This window comes from Choloepus didactylus, chromosome 14 (genome assembly GCF_015220235.1).
Source record: "Choloepus didactylus isolate mChoDid1 chromosome 14, mChoDid1.pri, whole genome shotgun sequence".
Classification (NCBI taxonomy): Eukaryota; Metazoa; Chordata; class Mammalia; order Pilosa; family Megalonychidae; genus Choloepus; species Choloepus didactylus.
The window spans coordinates 76,888,316-76,914,124 of NC_051320.1; the positions used below are offsets into that span (position 1 = coordinate 76,888,316).

The 25,809-nt window shown below is 41.2% G+C and overlaps 1 protein-coding gene across 3 annotated transcripts in view; it reads right to left on the reverse strand.

Annotated features, from left to right (window-relative positions):
- Positions 1-15,949, reverse strand: part of SNTB1 (syntrophin beta 1) — a 262,771-nt gene extending 246,822 nt beyond the window's left edge. The window contains exons 1-2 of one of the 3 annotated variants that reach the window (XM_037803524.1): positions 15,885-15,949; positions 14,597-15,396 (exon numbers count right to left, since the gene is read on the reverse strand). In XM_037803524.1, the coding sequence (XP_037659452.1) occupies positions 14,597-15,167 (571 nt within the window). In that variant the 5' untranslated portion in view covers positions 15,168-15,396; positions 15,885-15,949. Of the gene's footprint in view, positions 1-14,596; positions 15,397-15,560; positions 15,712-15,884 lie in introns of those variants that run through there. The other 2 variants (XM_037803523.1, XM_037803525.1) reach the window with 2 other exon arrangements.
- Between the last annotated feature and the right edge of the window lie 9,860 nt (positions 15,950-25,809).

Below are 25,809 nucleotides of genomic sequence, written 5' to 3' on the forward strand. Positions count from 1 at the left end.
GGAGGTGGGAGGAAAGAGAGGTGGAAGGAGAACCAAATGCTTTCAAAGAACGACATTATGTCCTGAGGAGAGTGATTTAACAGCAGGGAACACACCTGGGCTTGCCCACAGCGGAGTGATTATGAAATACTGTTATCACCTTCAAAAGGAAGTTTTCTGAAACATTAAATATGATAACCTCCTGGTGGATTTTTCCACAGCAATTGCAGCAGCAACTTCTAATCATACTGTTAAAGAGATAAGACAAATGGAGGTTTAGGAGAGAGGACACAAGCTGACCACAAGAATGCTGTTCCCAAGTGTAATCTATCAATATACAATCTATCAAGTGATCCACTCAAGGGACCAACTCCAGTTCAAAAAACCTTTTTTACTTCCAGTGTCCTTGGCTTCTGATAAGAGCAATTGTGAAAATCTGGAAATTGTAGGGTCCAAGCAGTTGTGCAACTGCAAATCAGCCCATTAACGTCAAACCTTACATAGTTCTGACTCATCAAATAGAGGTTTTTCTAGGGTGACTTTGAAAAATTCTACTTATAAGGCTCTACAAAACATTAGCAATCAATGATTTAATTTGAATTTTAATGCTGCTGCCAATAAAACAAAAATTATAGGAAATTTTTTGCATCTTCATATATTTGCTATTTGAAGCACATGAAAGACCTTTTAAAAGTATGACTAGCCCACAGTGTCTTTCTCAATGATAAATATATGCTTCCAGTTATTTTTAATATAGGTCAAGCATGATCTTTTTTTATGCCATAAAAAAGAAAAAAATCCTGCAATTGGTTTAATTATGACAATAATAGGTGAAGATCTAGCAAATGAAGCTTTCTTTCTGTGTGGCTTCCTTCCTCTTCATGAATCAAACTGGAGGGATGAGTAATAGCTGGTGAATTGGTAGTAAGAAGGTAAATAACTTCACTACCTGTTAGTAAGAAACTGGAGAGACTTTGAGAAGTCATTTGAACCGTACAACATTCTGAAACACAACACAACTCTGTAACACAGAACGTAATAACGGAAATTTTTCTAAAAAGGAGTTTTCCCTCTCCAAACTTCCCTGTCACCACTACCACCACCACCATTCCCAGCCCACACCAGCCCAAATTAAGTTACAACAGCAGATATTTCTCAGAAATTTTTTACATAGGGGATTCAGAGGGTGAGCCCTTTCTTTCAAATCAACGAACTAGAGGGTCTTCTATGAAGCCTGAGGTTACTTAAGGAAAGCTGTTCTTTCATTCATTCACAACATATTTTTTTGAGTCTCCATTAAGTTCCAGGAACTCCTCTAGGCTTTGGGAAGAACAGGGGAAGACAGACAGGAAACCAATAAACAATCTATGGTATATCTACTATATAGATACAGCAGATACCATATAGATACTAGGGTATATAAAGATATGTGCTATAATGTGCTGGAAAGAAAGCAAGGAAAGATATAAAGGGGGGGGGATTGTTACTACTAATGGTCTTGTTAATAAATTTTACAACTATAGCTTCAAGGTGCCAATTCTTAAATTTTCCTGATTGTTTCATCAGTCGATAACTACTTCAGGTTACACTGGTAATAACAGTTTGTATTAGTAGTTCGGTCAGAGCTAATGTTAGGTTTTCTGTCATCCCATTCCTTACTCCTCACCCCCATTTCTTAGTTGCTGCTCGATGCTTCAGCCCCTCTAAAAGCTTCAGAGAAGGAACCCCAGCTGGGACTGCTTCTTCCAAGAAGGTCCTGAGAAGGGCCCCCCCACAGAAGCAGCTACTTGGTCTACTTTTACCTCTACAAAGCCATTTTAAAACCATCCAACCTCTGATTACAAATTTGTGGAGAATACGTTTCCTGGCAGAATGCAGACTGATTCTGTGACGTGTAATTTAAAATGAATCTGTCCATATACAAATGTGAAGGCTTATAAAATATTTTAAAACCTGTAAATTCATCTCAAATGTCTATTTTCAAAGTTTAAAAGTCAGGAGAGGAAGAGCCCGTCTGACTTTGTTAATTTAAGCCTTCTTTCAACCAGCCATCTGTAAACAAAGGCCTACGGCCTGGCGACATGCACGAGTAGAGTTGTTGACCCAAAGCAGCAGACTGTACGTTCTAGTCGGTACATCTCATCAACCAAAGCCACTTGTTGCTTAATTTTGCCCAAATCCTACTGTTTGGGCATGTTGGCCATGGCTAATAACCAACAGACAATTGCCAATGGGTCAATTCTGTTCAGTTAGCTGAAGATTTAAGATGGGTAAGACCCGGTCCCTTCTCTAGAGGAGTTAACTGTCTGGTGGAGGAAGACAAATATATTAGCAATAGCTGATACATTTTGAGCTCTTCATGCTAGATACTCTACTGCATTCTTCACAGACAGCAACTCTTTTAACTCTCACATCAGACCTATTGTTATCCTCATTTATTAAAGAGAAAAATGAGGCCTAAACAGGTAAGGCAATTGCCCAAGGTCATAGAGCTGGTTTGTCCACATTGCTCCATGCCTGTTCCATGCTTTTGACCATCATTCTGCATCTCGATAGTTCCCTTGTCACCATAACAGGAATAGTATTGTCAAAAGAGAGGTGTGCTGTTAATATCTTACGTGTACTCCAAAGCACAAATAAAGGCAAATCAATTTGCAAGACCCAGAGACTCGAGGCAAAACAGAAAAGTGATATCTTCCATATGACAAGTCGCTTAAGTCACCCACCTTAGATCAGACCTGATCACTCCAATGCACCACAAGCCTCACTGCTCCCAGCTGTCTTACACACTGTGTGTTTCAGTACTTTACAGTTAATGACCAGGTATTTTTTGGTCAGTCGTCTCAACCCTGGATGCACATAAGAATCACCCAGGGAGCTTGTAAAAGGCCAAATGTGCAGGCAAGGTCTGGAAACATTTTTGGTTATCACAACTAGGGAAAGGGGGCTGGTGGCATCTGACGGGTAGATGCCAGGGCTGCTGGTAAACATCCTACAATGCACAGGACACCCCTCTCCACACCCCTCCCCCAAAACAACACACACACAAAGAATAATCTGGTCCAAAATGTCAGTAGCACCGAGGTTAAGAAACCTTGCTGTACACAACACTCCCATTTATCTCAATTCATTTAACTTATATATAACCTACATCAAGAACTACGCAACCAACCATCAACCAGGTCTGAAAGACTCTTCTAGCCACACGTTCAAAGAAATTAAAAATAAGGCATAGGTGGCCAAAATTTTTGCCTTGCAAGGCTTCCCTAGGATAAGATACTCAACCTTGATCACGTGTCAACCAGCCTGTTACAAAAGATGGGAGGAAAACATTTCTAGGGCTGTGAGCAGTACAGCTTTCACATGATCACCTCTGACCAGTTTTAAATTAAGAAATGTGCTTATGACGAAGCCTGAATTTACCTCTATATGCAGAAAGTTGCTTACAGTGAAAACCTGCAGTACTCTCTCCGAGGGCACCTTTTTTCTGGGGGTGGAGGGGAAATGGAGGGGTGGGGCGAGTGGAGGTAGGGGTGGAGGCCCAGCCGGAGTACCGGAAAGTCAATGCCCCCCAGGAGCAGCCTTTGATGAAATGATACATGGAGGGTTGGCTAATACATATTCCCAGCAACCTCAACCCGGGGCGGGGGCGGGAGGGAGGGGGGCTGAATTGCTAGCAGTGAAGCTTTTATTCATTCATCCCCTTCCTGTCTCACGTCCCAGTTTACCTCCCAAATAAACTTCTTGCACCTACATCCTGGTTTCAGGTTCTACCTCTGAGGAACACAAAGAACAAATCTCAAAAGAGGTGAAATATTCAGATATCATAGCACACTCAAAAATGAGATATACAGAAAGGAACTTAGAGACACCTGAGTCAATACCGGTTGCAGAACAAAAAATAAACAAGCAAAAAACAAAACAAAACAAAACTATTATTAGTATGCTCAGAGAGATAAGTGAAGATATTGCATTCACAAAATAAGAGGATACTATAAAAAAGGAAAAAACAGAGAGCAAGAAAATATTCTTGGAACTTAGAGATGATAGCTGAAATAAAAAAAAAAATCAATACCAAGGTGGTAGATAAAAATCTAGTAATTCTCCATGAAAAAGAACAAAAATTAAAAAGAGAAGGACAATTGGCCAAAACAAAAACAAAAACAAAAACAAAAACAAAAAAACAATGACAGTTTATTAATCGTCAATACAGGGAGTCCAACATTCAACTAACAGGATTTCCACACACAGAGAGCAAAGAAAACAGAGGAGAGGAACTGTCAAACAAATAATACAATAAAATATTCCAGAACTGACAGGTAAGAGTCTTCAGACCAGAGGTCATGCACTTTCTCGATAATTGGTGTCCTTAGGGTCTCAGTTATTTTTAACACAGTACCCATAGGTCCAAAGAAATACCTAACACTTCTGCCTGTTAAGTAGCTAAGTCCAACAGCGTAATAAGCATTTACGTCCAAAAACTTAGCACCTGTTGGGCACTATACAACTTCTCAAACCTTGGCATCATATTGGGTACAGCCACCCTCATTTCCTCTTACACACTAATTTTCGTGTAGTACTTTGTTTTTTGTTTGTTTTTATCAGAGCAACTGCAGAAAACCCAACTTTGCAAAGATGGATCATAGAAAGAAAGGTAACAATTTCTGCTGTTGAAATTCAGTTAGCAATCTACCTGGTGTTTGACGGATGTTGCTGTGTTTTCCTTGAAAATTTAAAATATCCCATGGTATCCCTGAGTTCAGTGGGGTACCATATAGCACCTCAGGGTGCCTCAATGCACAGTTTAACAGATTTCAGCCTATTAGTACCCATCAAGTGTTTAGCAAATTGATTAACATAAAAGTGTTGATTGATTGATTAACATAAAAGTGTTTAGCAAATTGATTAACATAAAACCCATGAATTCTTGGTATACAACTGAATATCAGTAATAAAAAGAAGTTATTAAAAAGTTTCCAGAAAGAAGAAACAGACCATACATAAAGGAAAGAGAATGAGAATGGCATAAGACTACCCACCAGCAACTCTGGGGGAAATTATCTCCTCTAGAATATCAACCCCAGGCAAAGTATCAATCCAGTGAGAGGATGGAGTAAAGACATTTTCAGACATTCACCTCCCAAATATTCTTTCTCAGGAAGCTACTGGAGAATGTGCTCCAACAAAACCAGGGTGTAAAGCAAGAGTGAAGATGACAGTGGATCCATGGAAACAGACACAGGAGCTCAACCAAGGAAAGTCTGAGAAAGATGACCAGGCACCAGCAAACTCTGGGCTCCAGGGAAAAATAATGGAATGTGTAGTTTATTTGATATGCAAAAAATTTTTGCTGGGAATTTGATAGATCTACCGTTGCCTTTGGGAAAAAGCAAATTGAGATAGGTTTAAGAAAACTAAGCAAATGGGGAAAAAAAAGCCATTAGAAGTTCCTGGAAACCTCATCATAGAACATCATTTGTTTAAAAAGTGAACAATATTGACATGGTCATAATTTTATAAACACAGACTGATTCAATAAATAATGTCTAAAATTGATACATCAAGAAATAGCAGAATAAGAATACTACTTAAAATATTAGAATAACAGTAGCTAAAAGAGTTAAAAGCAGTTGCTTCTGGGGAAAATGGGGGATTAGGGGAAAAGTAGGCAAAGGAATGCTACAAGCATACATTATTTTTAAAAATTCTAAAAAATGAAGTAAACACTGGAGGAAATTATATGGATATACTGCAAGCAAAAAAGAAAAATCATTGACCTTGATTTTTGTTCCAGATGAAAAGATGTTTCAGATCAAAGTATTTTGAAATGTAGGGCCCCAAATGGCCAAATAATTACCTATTTTTAAAAATTTCACTCTGTTTATGCAATTCTCCTATACAAGTCACCTTTTCTGGGATGCATTCCTTTCAACTTCAGATAGCCTTAGTGGCTCCTTCTCTGGTCATTCCACAAGTTCTATTATAGCAAGTACTCCTTTATAATTTATTATTATTATTATTATTATTATTATATAGGTTATTTATAATTTATATAGATGTAATTTATTGCTCTACAACTGTCATCCCTCTGAACTGTTCTATTTTAGAAGAACAGGAAGGCCATCTCATTCATTTATAGATTTTTTTATTCACATGAAAGTCACATTACATAAAATTAATCATTCTAAAGTAAACTGTTCAGTGGTGTTTAGTACATTCACAGTGTTGTGCTTGCATCTAGTTCTAAAACATCTTCTGTAGATTTTCTCATCAAATCGACTATCAAGAGCCCACCTCACAAACATTAAGAGAACATTAGCATCTATTATTAATTAAAATTAAAAATTAGTTTAAAATCATTAGAATTACTAAAAACCTTAAAATTAATTATCTTAATAACTAGTTATATAACTACTATACACCATACTTCATCAGTTCAAACTGCCCAATTTTTTTTCGCATCTGTTCATCTCTGTATTTGGGAATGCGCCTTAGAATCGGCGGCATCTTGAAATCGCTGGAAGGCTAGATGGAAATTGAGTTCTTCCAGAGAGCACCCGAAACTCAGCCTCACCAAACCGAGAGCACTTCAAATTAAACTATCTGCCTAAGCATTTTTAAAATCACACAGACGTGAATTCATACTTCATATTTATTAGAAACAATCTGTGATTCAAAATCTCCTCTGAGATAATTTTCCTTACTTCTACCAGTACCAAGTTTGAGACTCACAAGTGTCTTTTTGTCCCTTTCTCCTTGAAGGATTTTTTTTCATTTTTATCCTTATACTGAAGGCATAGCCTCTGGTGTCCCAACTTTCAGTGGATAACCAATCAGACTTCTGTCTTAGACATATTTTTCTTTCTCAAGGGCACACAAAACAATGATGTATCTCCCACTGGACAGTTTCTTGGATGCCATGAACTACAATAAAAAAAAAAAAAAAAACAAAAAAAACTAAAACATAATGATAATTTAGTAACTGTTATCAAATGTTTTACATTTTTTATAAAATAAACATTTTAGCTTCTTTTGGCAAAGAAGATCTCTACGTTCCCAGAATTCTTAAAAACTTTTTCAAAGAATTTTGAATTCTGCTGTGTAGGTTAAATCTTTACTTGTGGGCTTCCTCTTTACAATTATTTTTCTGTAGGTTCCCACGTAATCAGCATTTAAAGACGTATTTCACATTTAACCACCAAAACCACAGCAGCCCACACTGTGGTCTGGTTGATGGAAAACATCTGATGCTACTAAAAATCATCAACAAATTACACCCTTGTGGGATTATAACTCTCACCCATACAAGGCAAAACATCCTTTACACAGTTCAGTTCTCTAACATGGCAAATTCCAAACTGTTTCTTGGGATCCCCAAGAGATATATCATATATAGATCATATATATATATATCATATATAGATCATATATAATATATATCATATATATATCATACATATCATATATATATATAGTTGAGCCCTTTATTTAACTTATATGATTGACCTCTCTCTTTGAAAATAATACTTAGCTAGTCATGGAATTTGACATGTTATATAGTTAGTAATTATTTTAATTTCCATTAATCATGAACTTCTCCATCTTACCAATCCCACTTGGGGAGGGAGGACATCTATTTTGTGGGGCATATTACATATTTTCTCTTAAATTTCACTCTGCAAGCCAGAGCTAACGGCAAGCATTATCACAGATCAAGGCCAGTGAAGTGGGTAATGAGGTTTGGCACATAAAACACTTGGTATAAATGCAGGGGAAATTCTGGCTTTTCTTTAACATTAACTACTTTGAAATGCATCATTTGAAATAGAATTCTTAGTAGGCCACTAGCTGCCGGAAAATAATTTTCCTTCACCAAACAGACCACCGGTAACTTCATCTAGATGCCCTATACAAATGCAGAGCTGCGTGCAGTGAGTTATTTTTAATACTTGCTTCCTGGAGTGACTGCTAAAATGTTCCAAAGTACATGAAAAGCATTATCCCATCACAGCTGAAAGAAGGGATGGAAGGACAATTCCCACCAGCTTCACTTAAGGAACAGGGTCTGAATTCTCCCACTGATGCATAAGCTTAAAAAAGAAACAATTAAAATATCTAAGCAGACGTTTTTCGTCTCCACAGGTAGAAAGAGCTCTTACATATTCAGACTCATAGGTGCCTGAGCCACAGGGGGCAAAAGAAAGGTGGTTATAAATATGCCATTAAAAGGATAATTACATTTTCCTATAACGTTTAAATTCATGTCTGGCTCCTCTTTGTTAACTGTCTTTCAAGACTGGCCTATGCTAAGTTTGAGCTTTCCAGGTCTATAAAGTCACTGCTTTATTCTTTGTCCAGAGCAAGGTCTATTTTTCGTTATTTGATGCCAAATGTTTATCACCATAGTCCAGTAGCATGAGTGGTAGATGATGGAAGTTACAAAAAAGGCTAACAAAGTCCCCAAATTTCTTCTCTCCCTTCCTGTTTCTCTTTCTTTCCTTCCCAGACTTCCTGGCTCCCTTTTCTCTCCCACCCTCTCTCTCTCCCTTCCTTTCTAACACATTTTAGCAGCCTAATGTGTGCAAAGTACTGTGCTGGGGTAAAAACCTCACTAATTCGTATCATTGATCCCCAGTACTTTGCAGTCAGCCTCAGAAGGCAGAAGGAAGAGAAGACAGAAGAGCAGAAGAGAAGACAATGCCATGTGACAGGAAAGCCAAGGATCACCAGCCAGCCCACACCAAAATGCTACAGTCTTTGGGGAGAAACCAAGCCTTGCCGATATCTTGATGTTGAACTTCTGGATTCTGAAACCATAAGCCAATAAATGCTTGTTGTTTAAGCCAACCCATTGTGTGGTATTTGTGATAGCAAATCTGGCAAACGAATACGCCTTCCATAGCCCTGTCCAAGAAAGGGCCAGATGCCCTTCCCGTGGGCTATCAAGCATCCTCTAATGCCCTGGAAGTAGCACTTTCCACTCTGCCCTCCAGATACCAGCATGGTGCTTATCCATATCTGCAGCCCAGCTGGCACCTTGATTTTAGCCTAGTAAGACCTGTGCCAGACTTCTAAAGAACTGTAAGATAATAAGTTTGTGTTGCTTTAGGTCACTAAATTTGTGGTCATTTGTTATAGCAGCAATAGAAAACTAATACAAGACAAGAATGTAGAAGACCTAAGAAGGACAAATCATTACACCTCTTAGAGCTTCACTTTCCTTATTAACAAACTGGGGCTAAACATCCACAATCTGCTTATCTCATGGGAATGATGTGAGGATAAAAAACTACGTGGTCTGTATTTGAATCTCAGACTCAGCACGTGTTCACTGTGTATCTTTAGCAAATACCTGTGCCTCAATTTTCTCAACTGTAAAATAGGGACACTAATAGTATTGGGTTATTGTGAGGATCCTATGAGTTAATCTATGTAAAATGCTTAGAACAGGGTCTAACACAAGTAAGTATTTTATGTGTTACCTATTATATTACATATGCAAAAAGAATTTGTAAAAGGTAGGCACTATAAAGCAGACAAAAATGTCCATGTCCTAATCCCCAGAACCTATGCATATGTTACCTGGGAAAGGTTAATTATGATAGCAGATGGTATTAAGGTTGCTAATCAGCTGATTGACAAAACTAGTTCTATAGGATTCTTATAGAATACTGGTTCTCAAGAATACTGGGTGGAGGGTCCCAATATCAGTTAAGAAATTTAGGCATTTTAGAGGTCAAAATGATGATCACTACCAGCATTTAGTGAGAGAAGCCAGGGTTCCTGGACATCCTGCAACCCCAGGGTCAGACCTGCACAGTGCTGGAGTTTTTCAGTTCCCAAATGATACCACACACCCCTACTGCTTCATTTGTAGCTGTGCATTGATAGTGATTTTACACAGAGGTGCCATCTGGCTTTCTTGGTTGTGACCTCTGGTAGAGTTGTGCCCATTCATTTACCTAATGAAACACATTTTTAAAATACAATTTATTTCATTTCTCTTTTATACCACTATTACGGCATTATATTGATTTTAAACTTGAATTAGAGTTTGGTTATATTATTTATGAAATTCATTTCACAATAATAAAAGGGGTATTTCAAAATATTTGTTATTAAGAGCAAATGTTGGGCCTGATATCATAGAATTTAGGTAAAATATGTTTGGCGATGACTTCCTAGTCCTTTTTTTTTTTTATATTCATTTTATTGAGTTATATTCACATACCACGCAGTCATACAAAACAAATCTACATTCGATTGTTCACAGTACCATTACATAGTTGTACATTCATCACGAAAATCAATCCCTGACACCTTCATTACCATACACACAAAAATAACAAGAATAATAATTAAAGTGAAAAAGAGCAATTAAAGTAAAAAAGAACACTGGGTGCCTTTGTCTGTTTGTTTGTTTGTTTCCTTCCCCTATTTTTCCACTCATCCATCCATAAACCAGACAAAGGGGAGTGTGGTCCTTATGGCTTTCCCAATCCCATTGTCACCCCTCATAAGCTACATTTTTATACAATTGTCTTCAAGATTCATGGTTCTGGGTTGTAGTGTTCCTAGTTTTCTGATGCAGAAAACCAAGGCCCAAAGTGATAGAGTATCTTTTAAAAATTGAAACTATTAATTAAAAACAAGAACCCAAGTTTCAAGTCACCTCTAATTCCAGGGGTTAGGGGTAATCTTTAAGATTCTGGACATCCTGAATAAAGTGAGATTCCTTAATATTCAAATTCTCTTCCAATCCCAAGATTTTATGCCAGCAAAGCCACTGCCCTTCTCTTGCATCTCATCTCCCAGCCCCACCATCTCCACTTCTACCGCCACAAAAAGTGATTGTGAAAGTGACATTCTAGATGATCTCAACAGCCAAGCATTCCTGCGGAGCAGTGCCTGGGAGAAGCTTTGACGAAAGGAGTTAATGTCAACTCTCTCTGACGTTCTCTTTGGAGTTCTTATCCAGTTTTCTAGAGTTTTCTGGCCCGGTTCGACAGGAGACCTGTGGACTCAGGGCTGTTTCTGACCTCTGCCACCTCCACCCCCCAAAATAACTCTTTCAGAATATTCTGAACCCTTCGATCCTGACAAAGTTATGGAGAAATTAATGTTCCTCCAGCCTCAGTTACAAAAATGTTGATATATTTCCAAGTGCTATTTTACTATTAACCAAACATCAAAAACTCCTCCCTGCCCCCACCCAGAAAAGCCAAGGATGTTTATGCAGGTTGTGCCCTGTCCAGCTCCAGAGGCTGCCTTTCACATGTCGTCTCTGAACTGTGCCCCTGGAGATACGGGGTCTCCATCCTTCAGGGCTCCCCCTGCCAAACATGAGAAATGAATTCATAGTGTGAAGAGTTCTGATCTTACCTTTAATGAGTATTTGGTTAAACACTGACTTAAATGGCACAGTTTATTCACTATTTAAGTTTGAATCACAGTTTAGTCTCCTTGCCAGCTATGTGCTCAACCACGGAGCCCTGAATGCCATGAATCCAATAACTGATGATGCTTTAACTGGCTCAAGCACACAGTTCCAAGGAGAAACTCAGAGCCTCAGTTTTGCCTACAGGTTAAAAGTATGAGCTTTCAAATCAGATAGACCCGGACCTCCCAGCTATATTACTTTAAGTAAATAACCTTAATGTCCATAAACTTTATTTTCCTTTTCAGTAAAAAGAACATCAATAACGGTAACAGCTAATGGAAGTAAAGTCTGGCATATATTAAGCATTGAAGAGATGTTAGCTATTGTTACAATTCTCTTTCCCCCAATTCTGTTTAATAACTCCCGTGGCCCCAGAGGAATAGTCTCCAAGCATTACAGTTTCATAATACAAAAAAATAGGCTGAATAAAAATATGCAGTATAAATTTTAGTAAAAGTAAAGAAAAAGGCTACGCCTTAGAAGGGGCAATGGCAGCTTCATTTCATTTGAATTGTAAAAATAACTTATCACAACAGGCCTTTGATACATGTCTTTTATTCTCTTAATGCCCTCCTATGCAGCAGCCCTGTAAAGTAAGCAGATTCAAGTTTTCTTATTCCCATTTTGCAGATGAAGACAATGAGGTTAATGGAGGTTAAGATAATTCCGTGGCAAAATCTGTAAGTGGAAGACAAGTGCAAAAAAACACTCTCCACTGTTGCGTTGCACAGGATGGTCCTCTGGTAATGCCAGAAACTCTCCACTAGGGGGCGCATGTCATGGGGTGCATATCAGTAGTGGTCGAGTGGAAACTAATCTCGGTAGCTCCCTCAAAAAAACTACGTAAAAAGTGTGTTTTCCACATAAATATAACTTTAAAACATCTTCCTTAACCCTCTCATCCAACCAGGTTATTTCTCCAAAAACCTCTCCTATACAGAAATTCTGGAATCAACGCTGTGTTTCAGAATATGAGTGAGGAGGTAGGTGATTAAAAAGCTCTTTGAGTGGTGCTGATAAGCCCCATCCAGCTGAAAAATCCCTGCACGAGGCCAAGCTATGAAGGAGAGGATGTGTAAGATTTGATTCGATGGCATATGATCCCTCCTACAGCAGTCAGGATCAGCCAGTTGCTCAGTATAGGAGACTGCTTGTTTTGAGCATGGCCTCTACTTGCTTCTTTTAATTGCAGTTGATTTCTGAAAACTCAGGCTGCAGGTACTATGACCACACTGAGTCATTCATGTTTAGGAGTCCACAGGTTGCTCCAAGACGTCCTGTCTACAAGGCCCAATGTTCTTAAGAATATCATGTGAAAGGTTTCCCCATAGCCTGCTTTTCTGTTATGTCTCAAGAAAGTCTCATAACTGCTTGAATTCCTTCCCTTGCCTAAGATTATTTTCAAGTGCAGGGAATCACCTTTCTTTTTGGAGGGGTGGGGTTGAGAGATATGTTTTACCTCTTGGCTAAGTCACTATTCATTAAATTGAAACCAAGTAGAGGAAGAAAGGAAGGGACATAATAAAGGACATAATAAAGGACAGTGCCTGAAATAAAAATGACCTGCCTTTTGTCCTCCTCACACCCCCTGATATTTTACAGTAAGTTTTGCAAGCTGATCAGGCATCCAGGAGTTTATAGTCCAAACTACACTTGTCCCAGATCCTACCTGTCCCTTGCCACACAAACCAACACACACTTGAATCAAGAAAACATTTTTCTGTTTACTTATGGTAATCATCAAGCCAAAGCAAAGAACCTTCCACTTTTTGGATCCAGGGTGGTGATTAAATATGAGGACAACACAAATCTTCTAGACAAATAAAGAGGAAAAACAAAAACAAAATAAGCCTTTCTATTCTAAGCCAGGTAGCAACGTTGGCTTCTCAACTTGGAACTTGCTCAATTCCACACACCAGCACCCCCACCAGGTGAGCAGGAAATTGATGTAAGCCTTTGATTTAATACTTAAATCAACCACCAGTTACCAAGGTCTCTCTTGAAACACTGTTTCAATGCCTATGGGTTCATTTATTCATTCATTCACTCCCAATGCATGTGATTGAGCACCCACTCTCAAGCAAGACCCACACCTGAATAAAAGAACCCAGCAACTCCATCTAGAGTTAAGGGAAAGCTAGATAAATAGATAAAATAATTACAGAAGATCGGTGCTGAAAGCCACAGGTACCAAGAGCTAAGGAACAGAGAGATATGAAATGAGAAATGCAATGGGAAAGGCGATTGCATTATGGGTTTACTGCCCTTCTCCACCACATAATCCCACACATAAACACAAACGCAGACAGCAGTTACTCCTATTCTATTCACATCCAATAATTAGTGGATTAGCACCATCCATCCAAAGAAAGTAGGTTCTAAGGCGCTAGGCATGCATGGGAGACTTGCATTGCAAACTATTTACAAACGCACAGTTGTTTCCACATCGCTCCAAAAAAAAAAAAAAAAAAAAAAGCCCTGGAAAAATGCAGGCAGAAAAACCACCTCACCCAGTCCTCACACCCAGAGCAACCTGGAATCCAAACTGACCAGCCAAACACCCGGCAGGAGAAGTGAACTTCTGCAGAAAACAGCAGCGTGTTTCCCAGCCCTTGGCACAACTTCTCGGGCATAACCCCTCTCTCCAATTTGCAGGAGCGAAGTGAAGACGGGTGGTTGGAGTTTTAGCATTCAAACATTGCCACTCCTCTCTGGCCCCTTTATGATTCAACCCTTTTCCGCTGGTTTACTCAGGCTTCTGAGCGGGAAATGCTGCCAAAGCCGCAAACTCTCCGAGTTGCAACTACCCGGGGGGCCCGCTTTGCAACCGGGACGGGTATCTCTGAGTCTACCCTTCACTTCCCGTTCCGCTTCCCAGTCCCCACACTACACTTTGCATTATCCGCAGATAAAATGAGACAACGTGCACTAAGCACCGGGCCCAGTGCTTGGCACTCAGTAGGGGCTCAATAAATCCTACTCGCCTTGCCTTGTCACACACCTCTCCTGGGTCAGGGCTGGGGAGAAGTTACCCCCAGGTGGGTAAAAGTTGTCGAAACTCCCCGCCACCCCACTTCCCCGGATACCTGGGGCGTGAAGGCATGCGGATGAGTGTGAGTGTGCGAGTGGGAGCATAAGCTGGTTGCGTGAGCGTCCGGTGCGGCGTTAACCCCTTACCTTCCAGCAGCACCTCCTTGCCCGCGCGCTTCAGCGCCTGCACCGCCTCGTCGTGGGTGGCGTCCCGCAGGTCGGCTCCGTTCACCGACAGGATGGCGTCGCCCACGTACAGGGCTTGGGTCTGGTCCGCCGCCAGCCCCTTGAAGATCTTGCTGATGAGGATGGGCATCTTGTTCTCCTTGCCCCCCTTGATGCTGATGCCTAGCCCGCCCAGCTCCTGCTTCAGCACCTTCACGCCCCGCTTCTGGTTCGAGATGGACTCGGGCACCTGCTCCGGTAGGTCGGTGAAGGCGGTCCGGACTCCGGCCGGCGAGTCCGGGGGCTGCGCGCCGCCTGCGCCCGAATGCCCGGCCCCGGCGCCCCTGCAGAACGAGCCATTGGTGGCGGTCCCGATGCCATTGTACGCCGCAGCGCCCTCCTCGCAACTCAGAACGAGGGCGTCCTCGCTCAAGTTCACCAGAACTTTGTGCCAGCGATCCCGCACCAAAACTTCCAGCAGCCCGCTCCGCTGCGCCCGGCCGCCTCCCCCGACAGCCGGCCCCGCCGCCGCCGCCGCCGCCGCTACCGCCATCTTTCCGGCATTCTTAAAATGCCATGTGATTGCAAAAAGGGGAAAAAGTGGGGAAGGGTTGGGGCGGCGGGAGAACGCGGGGCCTGGGGAAGCGAGCAGAGCGCGCCCCGCAGGGAGGTGGCAGGACGCGGGACTCCACCCCGGGAGTTCGCAGACGCACTCGGCGCGAGTTGGCAGTCGCAGCCGAGCGGGTTCTCCCTCGTCTGATTCCTGGGCGGGGTGGAGCAACCTAAAAGAAGGAGAGACAGACAGGAGGTGGGGGCGAAGTCGGCTGCCAGTTGCAAAACCCCAACCCGAGGGGAGCCGCGGAGCGGCAAAGCGCCTGGGAGAGTCGGTAGGAGGAGGCGCGCGCGCTGGGCAAGGCGAGGAACCCACCGGCTGGCGGCCGCTCACCTGTTCCAGGCGCCGCAGCCTTGGCGGTCATACGCCGCGCGCCGGCTCAGACCCTCCCCGCCGCACTCCTCGGAGCGCGCGTCGCCGCAGGGGCAGCTTCCCCAGCGCCTTCCGGGTCCCGCTTTTCTCCACCCCTCCCCGGCGCTCTCTTCTCAACTCTGCCTTCTCCGCCGGCGTCTACACAGCACCTTTGCCGGGACTGTGTGCGCTGCCTCGGTGTCATCAGTCCTCCGCCCCCCTCCCATCCCGCTCCCAATTGTATCTCAGACTCAGGTCTCCTCTCTATGGCTTCCTCAAACGGAGGTTCCTCGGCTGAGTTCTTACCTGTCTATCCTCTCCGCAAGGAAGGCAGACCCGGACCAAGGCCCTGGGATCTCCGGAGTCAAGAGGGTAAGCTGCCCCAGAACCCAGAACTGAAGTGTCCTCAGAACCCGTGGTCCCTAAACCTCTGCTCCTTAGATGCAGGACAGCTTTTCTGCCGGCCTCTGGGGAGGTGTCCCTGCTGGCCCCGGGTCTCCAACAGGTCACTGCCTGCCTTAAAGTCCAGAGACAAATGCTCTTGCAGCTTTTACACGTTTATACGTATTTTATGCTTCTGACCTAGGTTTTTACCCAGTGCCACACCAAATGCTTCTGGGGCTATCTCTTTCTTCCCATGATCCAATACAGGAAGTCCCCCAATCCAAGAGCTCAGTTGAAATGGGCTGTATCCCAAAACATCACTCTACAAGTTACAAAGATGGGGCTCAGTCTGCATCTTTTCATGGCAGCAATATTATAATTGTTCTTTACTTTCACAAACAATCAGGAAAAGCCGACATAACCCATATCACAGCCTGGGAATCTTGAACCTCTCTGGTTCTCCCCAGACCCTAAGCAGGCCTTTTAGGCCTCTCAAAGTATGTCATGCTTCTGTTTACACCCCCACCCCACCCCACTCCTGCTGTACACTCCTTTCTCCAAAAACAAAACAAAGCAAAACTCACAAATCTGCAGATTCCTGGAGGTAAACCCAACCTAGCTAGATGTCAGGAGGAAAGAAATATTGAACGCATTCTCACTGACATCCACCATCATCATCAAAAGTTCTCTAACCCTTCCAGACTAACACTTTTATTCAAGGGTGCTTAAAAACTATGCTGAATCTCTAAAGGCAGAGTCACAGAAAGAAGTGAAAACATTTGGACTTTTTTTTTTTTTTTTTTTTTTGAGGGGGAGTGGGTAAACACTGTAGGCAGGCCAGGGGGAGCCCCTGGATTAACGTCTCTGCCAGCAGCTCCCTCCTTTCTTATATTTTTTAACCCACTGGTGTTCCAGAAGTTCTTTATTCTTTCATGCCAAGGTTCCTGAGGCAGGGACAGCAGCCACAGGGGCTCTACGGTCCTCGGTGCACAGGCTCACACAGGGAGCTGACGTCAGTTGTCCCAGGACACACACATCACTGTTCAGAGAAATCAGAGCCTGAGTGTCTACATTCTAACCAGAACACACCGAGTGGAGGTAGGGACCAAAACACCCATGTGTTTATTTAGAAATCAAAACAGATCTGCCCCAAACCACAAATCCACTGTCAGCATCATCCTTGCATCCTGTTCTGTGGTCAAGCAACGTGGGAGGCCCAGGCATAACCAGAGTTAATTTATCAATACGCCACAAGAAATTACAGGCTCTGGGATGGTAAATTCTTGGGGTCTCTGTGATTAGTTCACTTTTTTACCCCTGTATAAACAAACTTATATAGAAGGAGTAGGTTGCTTATTGAAAGTGGCATCAGAATGAGAGGAGTCAAATATTTAATATCATCAGGCCCAAGGCATGCATCTTAGACAACAATGGCTTTACCAATGAAACTATAATAATAGGCTATGTTGTAAATTCTTACACAGATTAACTCAGGTAATCCTTCCAGCAACTCCGGGAGGTACGTACTATTATCACCACCCTCGTTTCATAGGTGAAGAAATGGAGACACAGAGAGGAGTAATACCTTGCCCAGGTCATGCAGCCGGTAAGTGGCGGAGTCAGGAATAGAAACCAGAATCTCTTAACTGTGGGTCTGCAGCATCTCTTGAAAGGACTCACAGCCTGTTAGCTGCAGCCCCTATGCTCACCTTTCAAGTCTCAGGGAAGTAGTGGGTCAAGGTCCTTCCCCCAGACCTTATATGGAAGGGTAGAGCCAGGTTTTGCCTCTGGCCCTGCTTCTTTCCAAGGTTAGAGAATGCTAATACGTTGAAACTGGTGCCTGTTGTGGTCTCCTTGACCTAAAAGCCCTGCCTTATCTTTCAGGCAATTCTGCGTATAGCTGGCCTCTGATTATGAATGCTGACTCTCCAAGTTAAACCTAACTTATTTCATGTCTTGGCTGTTGGTGGTTCTACGTCACTATAGAGCTGTAATACTTACAATCTGCACAGATTATACTCTCTTCTGCCTCTCCTTTTAAAGAATCGTCTCTGGAAAGGACTTCAGAGACTTCCAGCTTTCTCATTTTATAGATGAGGCATCTGAAGCTGAGAGAAGGACATCAACTGACCTACGGCAGCATGTGTGGCAAAGTCAGGTCTAAATCAGGGGAATCCTGATCACCAGTTCCAATTCAGTGTTCTGGAACAGAAAAACTACACTTGAAACATATCTCCACCCAACCCTGCTTTTTTTTTCTTTTTTTTTTTTTTTTTTTTTTTACCAGATTTGCTTTGCTTAGCTCTAACCCCTGTTCTGTTTCCTCCTTCTGTCCTAAACTTTTGACTTTCCTTTCCAACAAAACTAGGATCTTTCTGTGCCTCTTTCCCATGATATATGCATTTCCCAACAGATATTTGGATGGACTTAGACTTACAAGAGCAGGTCACACAGTCCTCAGCCAAGGATACTCAAGAGAGCAGCTGCATGTGCCAGAAGGAACAGGGTTCATCCATTTATTTCATAAAGTTTTGTTGCACACCTACCAGGTCCCAGACACTGTTCTAGGTGTTGGGATATGGCAGCAAACAAGCCAACAAAGGCCTGCCCCATGAAGCTTACATTGTAGTGGGTGGTAGAGGGGAGATAGAGACAGACTGTAAACACCTAAATAAGGTACTTTCATGTAGAGGTAAATACTAGAAAGAAAATAAATCAGAATAATAGGCCCGAGAGCACTGGAGCTAGGGGCTACTGGAGGTGGTGGCTCTCAAAGAAAGCATTTGTGAGAAGGTGATGTTTAGACTGAAACCTGAATGATGAGATGATGGAAACTCTGCAAAGATCCAGAGAAGAGGGTTCCAGGTAGAAAGAAAAGCCATTGTGAAGCTCTTGAAACAGACCCAAGCTGGTTGGTTCAAGGAACCAAAAGGAGGTCAACAGGCTGGCGTTGCCCTGGGGAGGAGAGATGCAGGGAAGGAGATTGGAGAGAGAGGCTGGACCAGATCGTGTAGGCAGGGCTTTGGTGGATCAGGATGCAGTTCATCCTTGTTCCCTTTGAGTTTCATCAGTGTATGTTTGTGGATTTTCAAGGATGATCTCAAGTTTACTTTTACTTCCTGTTACCCACCAAGTAAACCTCCACCAGCCAGAACACATGTTCCAATATTTAGGTTTGGAAAATATAATCCTTGTAATTTTGGCATTGTTTTGTAAAGGGTGGGTTGAGCAAATTTAGGGGGATTTTTCAAGTAGACAGGTGAATAGTGAAGAAAAGGAAACAGAGCTTTTGAATCTCTGGGTGTAAATTAGAGAACAGGAGAGAAAGGAGAAGGAGGGTGCTTGCAATGCGAAACTCTTCATTTGAGGCCTGCCCTGTGCAAATACGTATTGACAAAATACTTAGTTCTTGTTAAGAACTGGAGGCAGGCACATCCAGGGATGCAATAATGATTTAAGAAAGACTAATATGTACACAAAGAGGACAAGGGGGAACATGCTGAGAGTGAAATGAGTATGGAAGCAGTCAGATTCCAAATTTTAAAGATGAAGCTCTGAGACTGGGGGATGGGGCATGAACAGAAGGCTGAGAAGATTCTGTTTTCTCTGGCATGTCCTGGTCAACTAGCAGGTACATCATCCATTTTAAAAGGTTCAGAAACACCCTCTATTTGCCACCCCCTGGGTGGGTCCTTGGAAAACTAGATAGACCACTGTCCGCACTGTCAGCCGGCCGATCTTCAGGTGAGAGAATTTATTTGATTGCTCACTGTGTTTAGAACTTTTTAGTGGGGATTTGGGGGGTGGGAGCAGAGCTGGCAAAAGGCAGAATTTTAAAGTAGTGGGATGATTATCTTCCACCTTCTCTTTCTGAGTTCCACTCCCTTAGTGTCCCTTCCACCTTCTCTTTCTGAGTTCCACTCCCTTAGTGTCCTATCTGTAACAACCTGCTGTTGAAACAAAGCATACGCCAGTCTTAATGTCTTTTTTTGTTTTGTTTTACTAATTTTATTTGCAAACATCAGATTTGTTTTTCATATGGCATAAATTTAAGTCATTTTTCTTAAGGGGTTCTATATTTGATTTTTTTTTAACTGTAGGATGATTAGGTGAGATCCCATTTTAAAGACATGTGGAGCATAGTGGCTGTTGAAATCCTAGTAAACAAGATGCCCACCACATACTAGAAACTTCAGCAAGTTGGCCTAAGTGGGCATCCAAGATGCCCTGGTGAGAAAGTGAAGAAAAATAAGAAATCAAAGTTTCGTTCATACACATCTTTAAAAGAATATGAAATGAAGTAGACATGACATTTAAACAACTATTTCAGGACCTTGCTAAAACTACTCTTCAGTTTCCAAAAGAGATTGGCAATTATGTTACTAGGATTACCTTCAAAATCAGAAGTCTATATGTGAAGGAACCTCTGTCTAATTCCTTTCCCGACTACCTCCACTTCCATTTTAGAGTCATTCCTGTCACCCTCTCTGGATCCATGAGAAATGGGAAACTTCCTCCCCTTCTCTACCTCAAACTGGAGAGCCCATTTTTGTTCATCTCTTACCCAATCCACTCCCTCCTGCTCCAGCAGTTTCCCCCTACACATCCTGCTGCTAACTCTTTACCGTTGTCTCTTAGTCTGGCAGTATGGCTATGAACAAATTCTCTTTTATCCTAGATCAATTTCTCTTTCTTCTATTCCCTAACTCTAAATGAAAGGTGGGATAGCCCCCACAAACCACATCCCTCATGGCCTTCTCTGGCAAGAAACTCACCTTTTCCTACTGCTCTGGAACTCTTTCGGAGGTTACACCAATATTTTTGCAGCCTAGAGATACTTCCAGAAAAAAGAATGTGGTCTTTCATTTTTTGTCATTTTACAAACTCTAGGGCTTTCTTTAGATTATTTTCTGTTTCCCCGAAAGCTCCTAATGATATAGACATTTTGGATGACTTCAACTGCTGTTTCTCAGGTTTCTCCTTTACAGTGCATTCCTTCACTATCATCAGACAGACATTAGTAGCATTAAGAAATCTTCAATGTATTCTGCACCAAATTGAGCTTGTGATTTGGAACCAGTCTCTTTGCTAAGATTTAGAGACCTTAGTTTCTCACCTGTACAAATGGTAGGATTAGATTAAATGATCCCATTGAGCCCAGAATTTTTATTTCTAATTTGGTAGATAGGTAGGACATAGCAAAGCTTAATAATCCAGTTAGTAAGTAAGTAGTAGATGACTTGTATTTTCAGGTTTTAAAGTTTATATGTTCAGCTAAAGGAGCAGTTATATGTTCAGCTAAGGGAGCACTCCATGGTTGTGGCGGAAAAACTATGCTTCATGGAAGACAGAGTTTTTTAATTGAGACGTGAAGGAAGTACAGACTTCAGAGATTGAGTTAAGACACCATTCCTGGCAGGAACAACTCAATCAAAGGCATGAAGAAGATGATGTGCAGATTATCTTCACTGGTTTTGGGAATGATATAAGGTAGGGATCAAACAAAAAGATGAGTTTATTGGTCAAGATGCTTGGTTCCAAATGGTAGAATTCCAGCTGACACTAAATTAGGCATAAAGGGAAATACATTGGCTCACATAGCCATACCACTACAAGGGAAAGGGAAAAGCTAACCTCAAGAACAGCTGCCACTAACACACTTCATTCTTTCAGACCATTCGAGGCCTGGTCACTGGCAGCTTCTAGGTTCGTGGTGCCCAGCTTACCTTCAAAAAGGATAGGACTATCTTCCTTTCATCTCAATTAGAAAAAAATCCAGGGAAGAGAGAACTCAGATAGCTCAGTTTGGGTCAAATGTCCACCCGAGTGGCCATATGTAAATACTGTGATTGATAGCCCCTGCTGGAGCTCTGTGGCTGGAATGCCAATGAAGTGCATTTCACCAAAGGAAAGGGTTTACCAGAACAAAGCAGGAAAGAGACAGGAAAGACCATGTGATAATTCTCCATTACAGATAGGTTGGAACATTTCTCTAGAATTTATTCTAAAGGCACAGAGAAACCACTGATTCTTCATGACCAAGGGAGTGGTTTAAGGAAAATAGATATTGGGGATGACTAATTTTATGACAGAATGAAGATTGGATTAGTTGGGAAAGACCAAAGTGCTTTAGCCTGATTCTTTGCACACAACAGGAACACTGTCTTTGATAAATTGAAGACAGGAGAATAATTCAGGAAGAGTATTCAATAGCCCAGGCAGGGAGAGCTAAGAACCTGAGTTTTATGGAAATAAGAGAGATGGCTTAAAGAACAACTGAACATGTTATGATAATTTACTGGAACTAAGAAGAGGAGGAAAAAACAATGAAATTATAATTAGCTTTTTTAAATCTTTACTCTCTGCTGGGTCCTACATGTCCAAAACATATATCATTGAGTCCAGAGAGTAACCATTTGAGGTACATAATATCAACCCAGTATTACAGATGAGAATCTTGCGTTCAACAAGGTCACACTGCTTGTTAATATTTGACTTGGGATTCAAAACTAAATTTAACTTGGATGTTTGACTCCAAAGCTCATGTTCTTAACTCTTACAATATACTAGGTGGGTACTTAGCTGGCTAAAAAGGTGGGAGAACTGGTTAGGAGGTGGCATGGATCCGTTTTAGATTAGTCAAGTTTGAGGGAACAGTGGAATATGAACAGATAGTATCCTAAAGACACTGAAGTCGGAGGCCTTGATAAGGACATTTTGGTGTCCTTTGCTTAAGCTAGAGTCAAAGAAAATACTTGAAGGAGAAAACCTCAGTGGTTCTTGAGTAATGATGGCAAGAAAACAAAAAGCCAAAGGATGATGGCTTCAAAATATCAAACGCAGAATTGATCGAGTCTAGCAATTGATTTGGATATGAGGAGTAAAAGGAAAGGGTAGCTATGAGAAGAGAAATTAAAAACTATATGCTAACTTTTGAATTTCTTCTGTGTGTAATTAAACTCAAATTATACAAAAATAGCCCCAATTAATTACAAAACTTGAAGGCCCAGGGCAGAAGACACATTTAAAGGCAAGGGGTTTCTGCCCTACTTCTAAAGTGAAAATCCAAGTCCTCTGTGACATCACAAAACACTGCAATTTACATACAGTGTCCACTGGATTAAAGGCAAAGGAGGCCATCAGCTTGCCTGAAAGCTCTGGTCTGTCTGGGAAGCAGACAAAGAAAACTAGAGCAATCAAAAGGCAGAGAGAGCCTGGGGATAGACCCAAAAAGTTGCCTCCTTTTTCCATCTCCACTGGTGTGAATATTCAGCATTGCAGGGAACATAGGAGGATTGTGGTGGAAAGAAGGGGAAAGGAGTTCTCTGGGGACCACACCAGAATAGAATGACAAGTTTCAGGAGTAGCCAGAATGACTGGTAGAGAGAACATTGAGAGCAAATGCTTTCAAAGTATTGTAAAGGAGAAGAGCAATTGTTGCAGGCTAGCTAGAATTTCTATTTTTCATGTAGATATATTAAATATAAGTTTCTCCATTGAAGGGGTGATATTTAACACTGTATAGCTATTATAGAATTAAAGAGCTGTGAGGGAACATCCAGCAGTGGGTCCCAAACTTTGGAGGGAATTAGAGCCATCTGGAACACATTAAAAATGCAGACATCAAATTCAATTATTCCTTCTACATTCATTAGCAGATGTACTTGTTTAATGAAGAATTCTCTTCATACACAATTATTTTTGTTGCTGTTTTTAATTTTACTATGACTTAGAGATTCTTACTTAATGTGCTGTAATCCATTACTATCATTTTTCTGTTTACTGCTGAGATATCCCAAATTTGGCCAACATGGCCCTCTTCAAGCTGGCTCCTGTGTCTTTGGACAGGTTCCCATTGTCTATGAGTACTTTTCTCTCCTTTTTAAAAATTTTTATTTGAGAATTTCCAAAATTTCCAAGCACTCTATATCCACCAAGCAACAACTCCCCTTTTCTCCCGTCTCCCATCCCTTGATAACCTCTAAGCGGTTCTCTGTCTCTATGAATTTACTATCTCTAGATATTTCATGTAAGTAAGAGTCTACAGTATTTGTCCTTATATGCCTTGTTTATTTCACTCAGCGTAATGTTTTCAAAGTTCATCCATGTTGTAGCATGTCTCAGAACATGATTCCTTCTTACAGCTGAATAATATGCCACATTTTCTTTATCCATTCATCTGTTGTTTGGTTTGTTTCCACTTTTTGGCTATTGCAAATAATGCTGCTATGAAAATTGATAGTCAGATATCTTTTTGAGTCCCTGTTTTTGCTTACTTTGGATGTATACCTAGAAGTGGAATTGCTGGGTCATGTGGTAATTCTATATTTAACTTCCTGAGAAACTGCTATACTGCTGTCCATAGTTGGCTGCATCATTTTAAATTCCCTCCAGCAATGCTCAAGAGTTTCAATCTCTCTGAGTCCCCTCCAACACTTGTTATTTTCCATATTTTTAATAATAGTCATCCTTGTGGGTATGAATTGGTATCTCATTATGGTTTTGATTTACATTTCCCTAATGGCTAATGATGTTGAGCATATTTTCATATTCTTATTGGTCATTTGTATATCCTCTGAAAAAATGCCTGTTCAAGTTCTTTGCCCAGTTTTTAATTAGTTTGTTTGTCTTTTTGTTGTTGAGTTGTAAGAATTTTTTATATATTCTGGATATTAACCCATTATCAGATATATGCTTTGCAGCTATTTTTTGAGTACCATTTTTGCCTTCTAGCACAACCTGTTATTCCAGGATCAACTTGTATTTTATCTGCTTAGCCCTAAAATCAGCCATTCATTTAAGGAGCTCTGGCTCCTTTTAGTGGAGAATAGAATTTAGAAAACAAGATCTGAAAACTAGGTATGCTCATTGGTACTAGAGTAGATTGACTGATTGATAGAGAGACAGATAGATACTCATATCTTTGATTCATCACCTTTCTTATTTCCTATTTGTATTTCCCCTCTCCCATGGTGAGAAATCTTGTTTTCAAAAGTGTCAGTATATTTATTCATTTTGCCGTGTCTTACAATACTAAAAGGAATTGTTTCAGAATTACTATACCAATAGCAATACAACAACAAATCCACTGAGTAAGTTCAAACTTTCTTTGCAGTTTGTTTTGTCCATGAAATAAGTATGTTCCCATAAAGGTATATAGACTGTAGGGTGCTTGATGTAAATCTACTATCTAAACACTTAATATGGGGAAATGGCAGATCCAGATCATGGGACATTCTACAAAACAAGTGGCCTGGGCTTTTCAAAAAAAGTCCAGTCGTAGAAGACAAAAACAGTGTAATTGTTCCAGACGTAAGGACACTAATGATACATGAAAACCAAATACAATGCAGGATCTTAAATTGGATTATGGATTAAAGAAAAGCTAAAAGGACATTTTTGTAGCAATTAATGATATTTAAATACAGACTGTATATTTGATAATATAAAGGCATCAATGTTAATTAACTTCCTTGAGTGAGATAATGGTATTGTGGTTGGAAGAATATTTTTGTCCTTGGAAGCTACGTGCTGATGTATTTCAGGGTGAAATGATACCTGCAAAACTGACTTTCAAATGGAGAAAGAGAGCCTATTAAGACAGTGTTGCTAACTATGAACTGACTTTCAAATATAGAGGCAAAGAGAGAAAGAGAGTTCTCAAGTGTGCTGGTTTGAATGTATTATGTCCCCCAGAAAAAGCCGTACTCTTTGATGCAGTCTTGTGGGGCAGACATTATTGGTGTTGATTAGATTTGCATGGAAATGCGCCCCACCCAACTGTAGGTGATAACTCTGATGAGATATTTCCATGGAGTTGTGGCCCCACCCATTCAGGGTGGGCCTT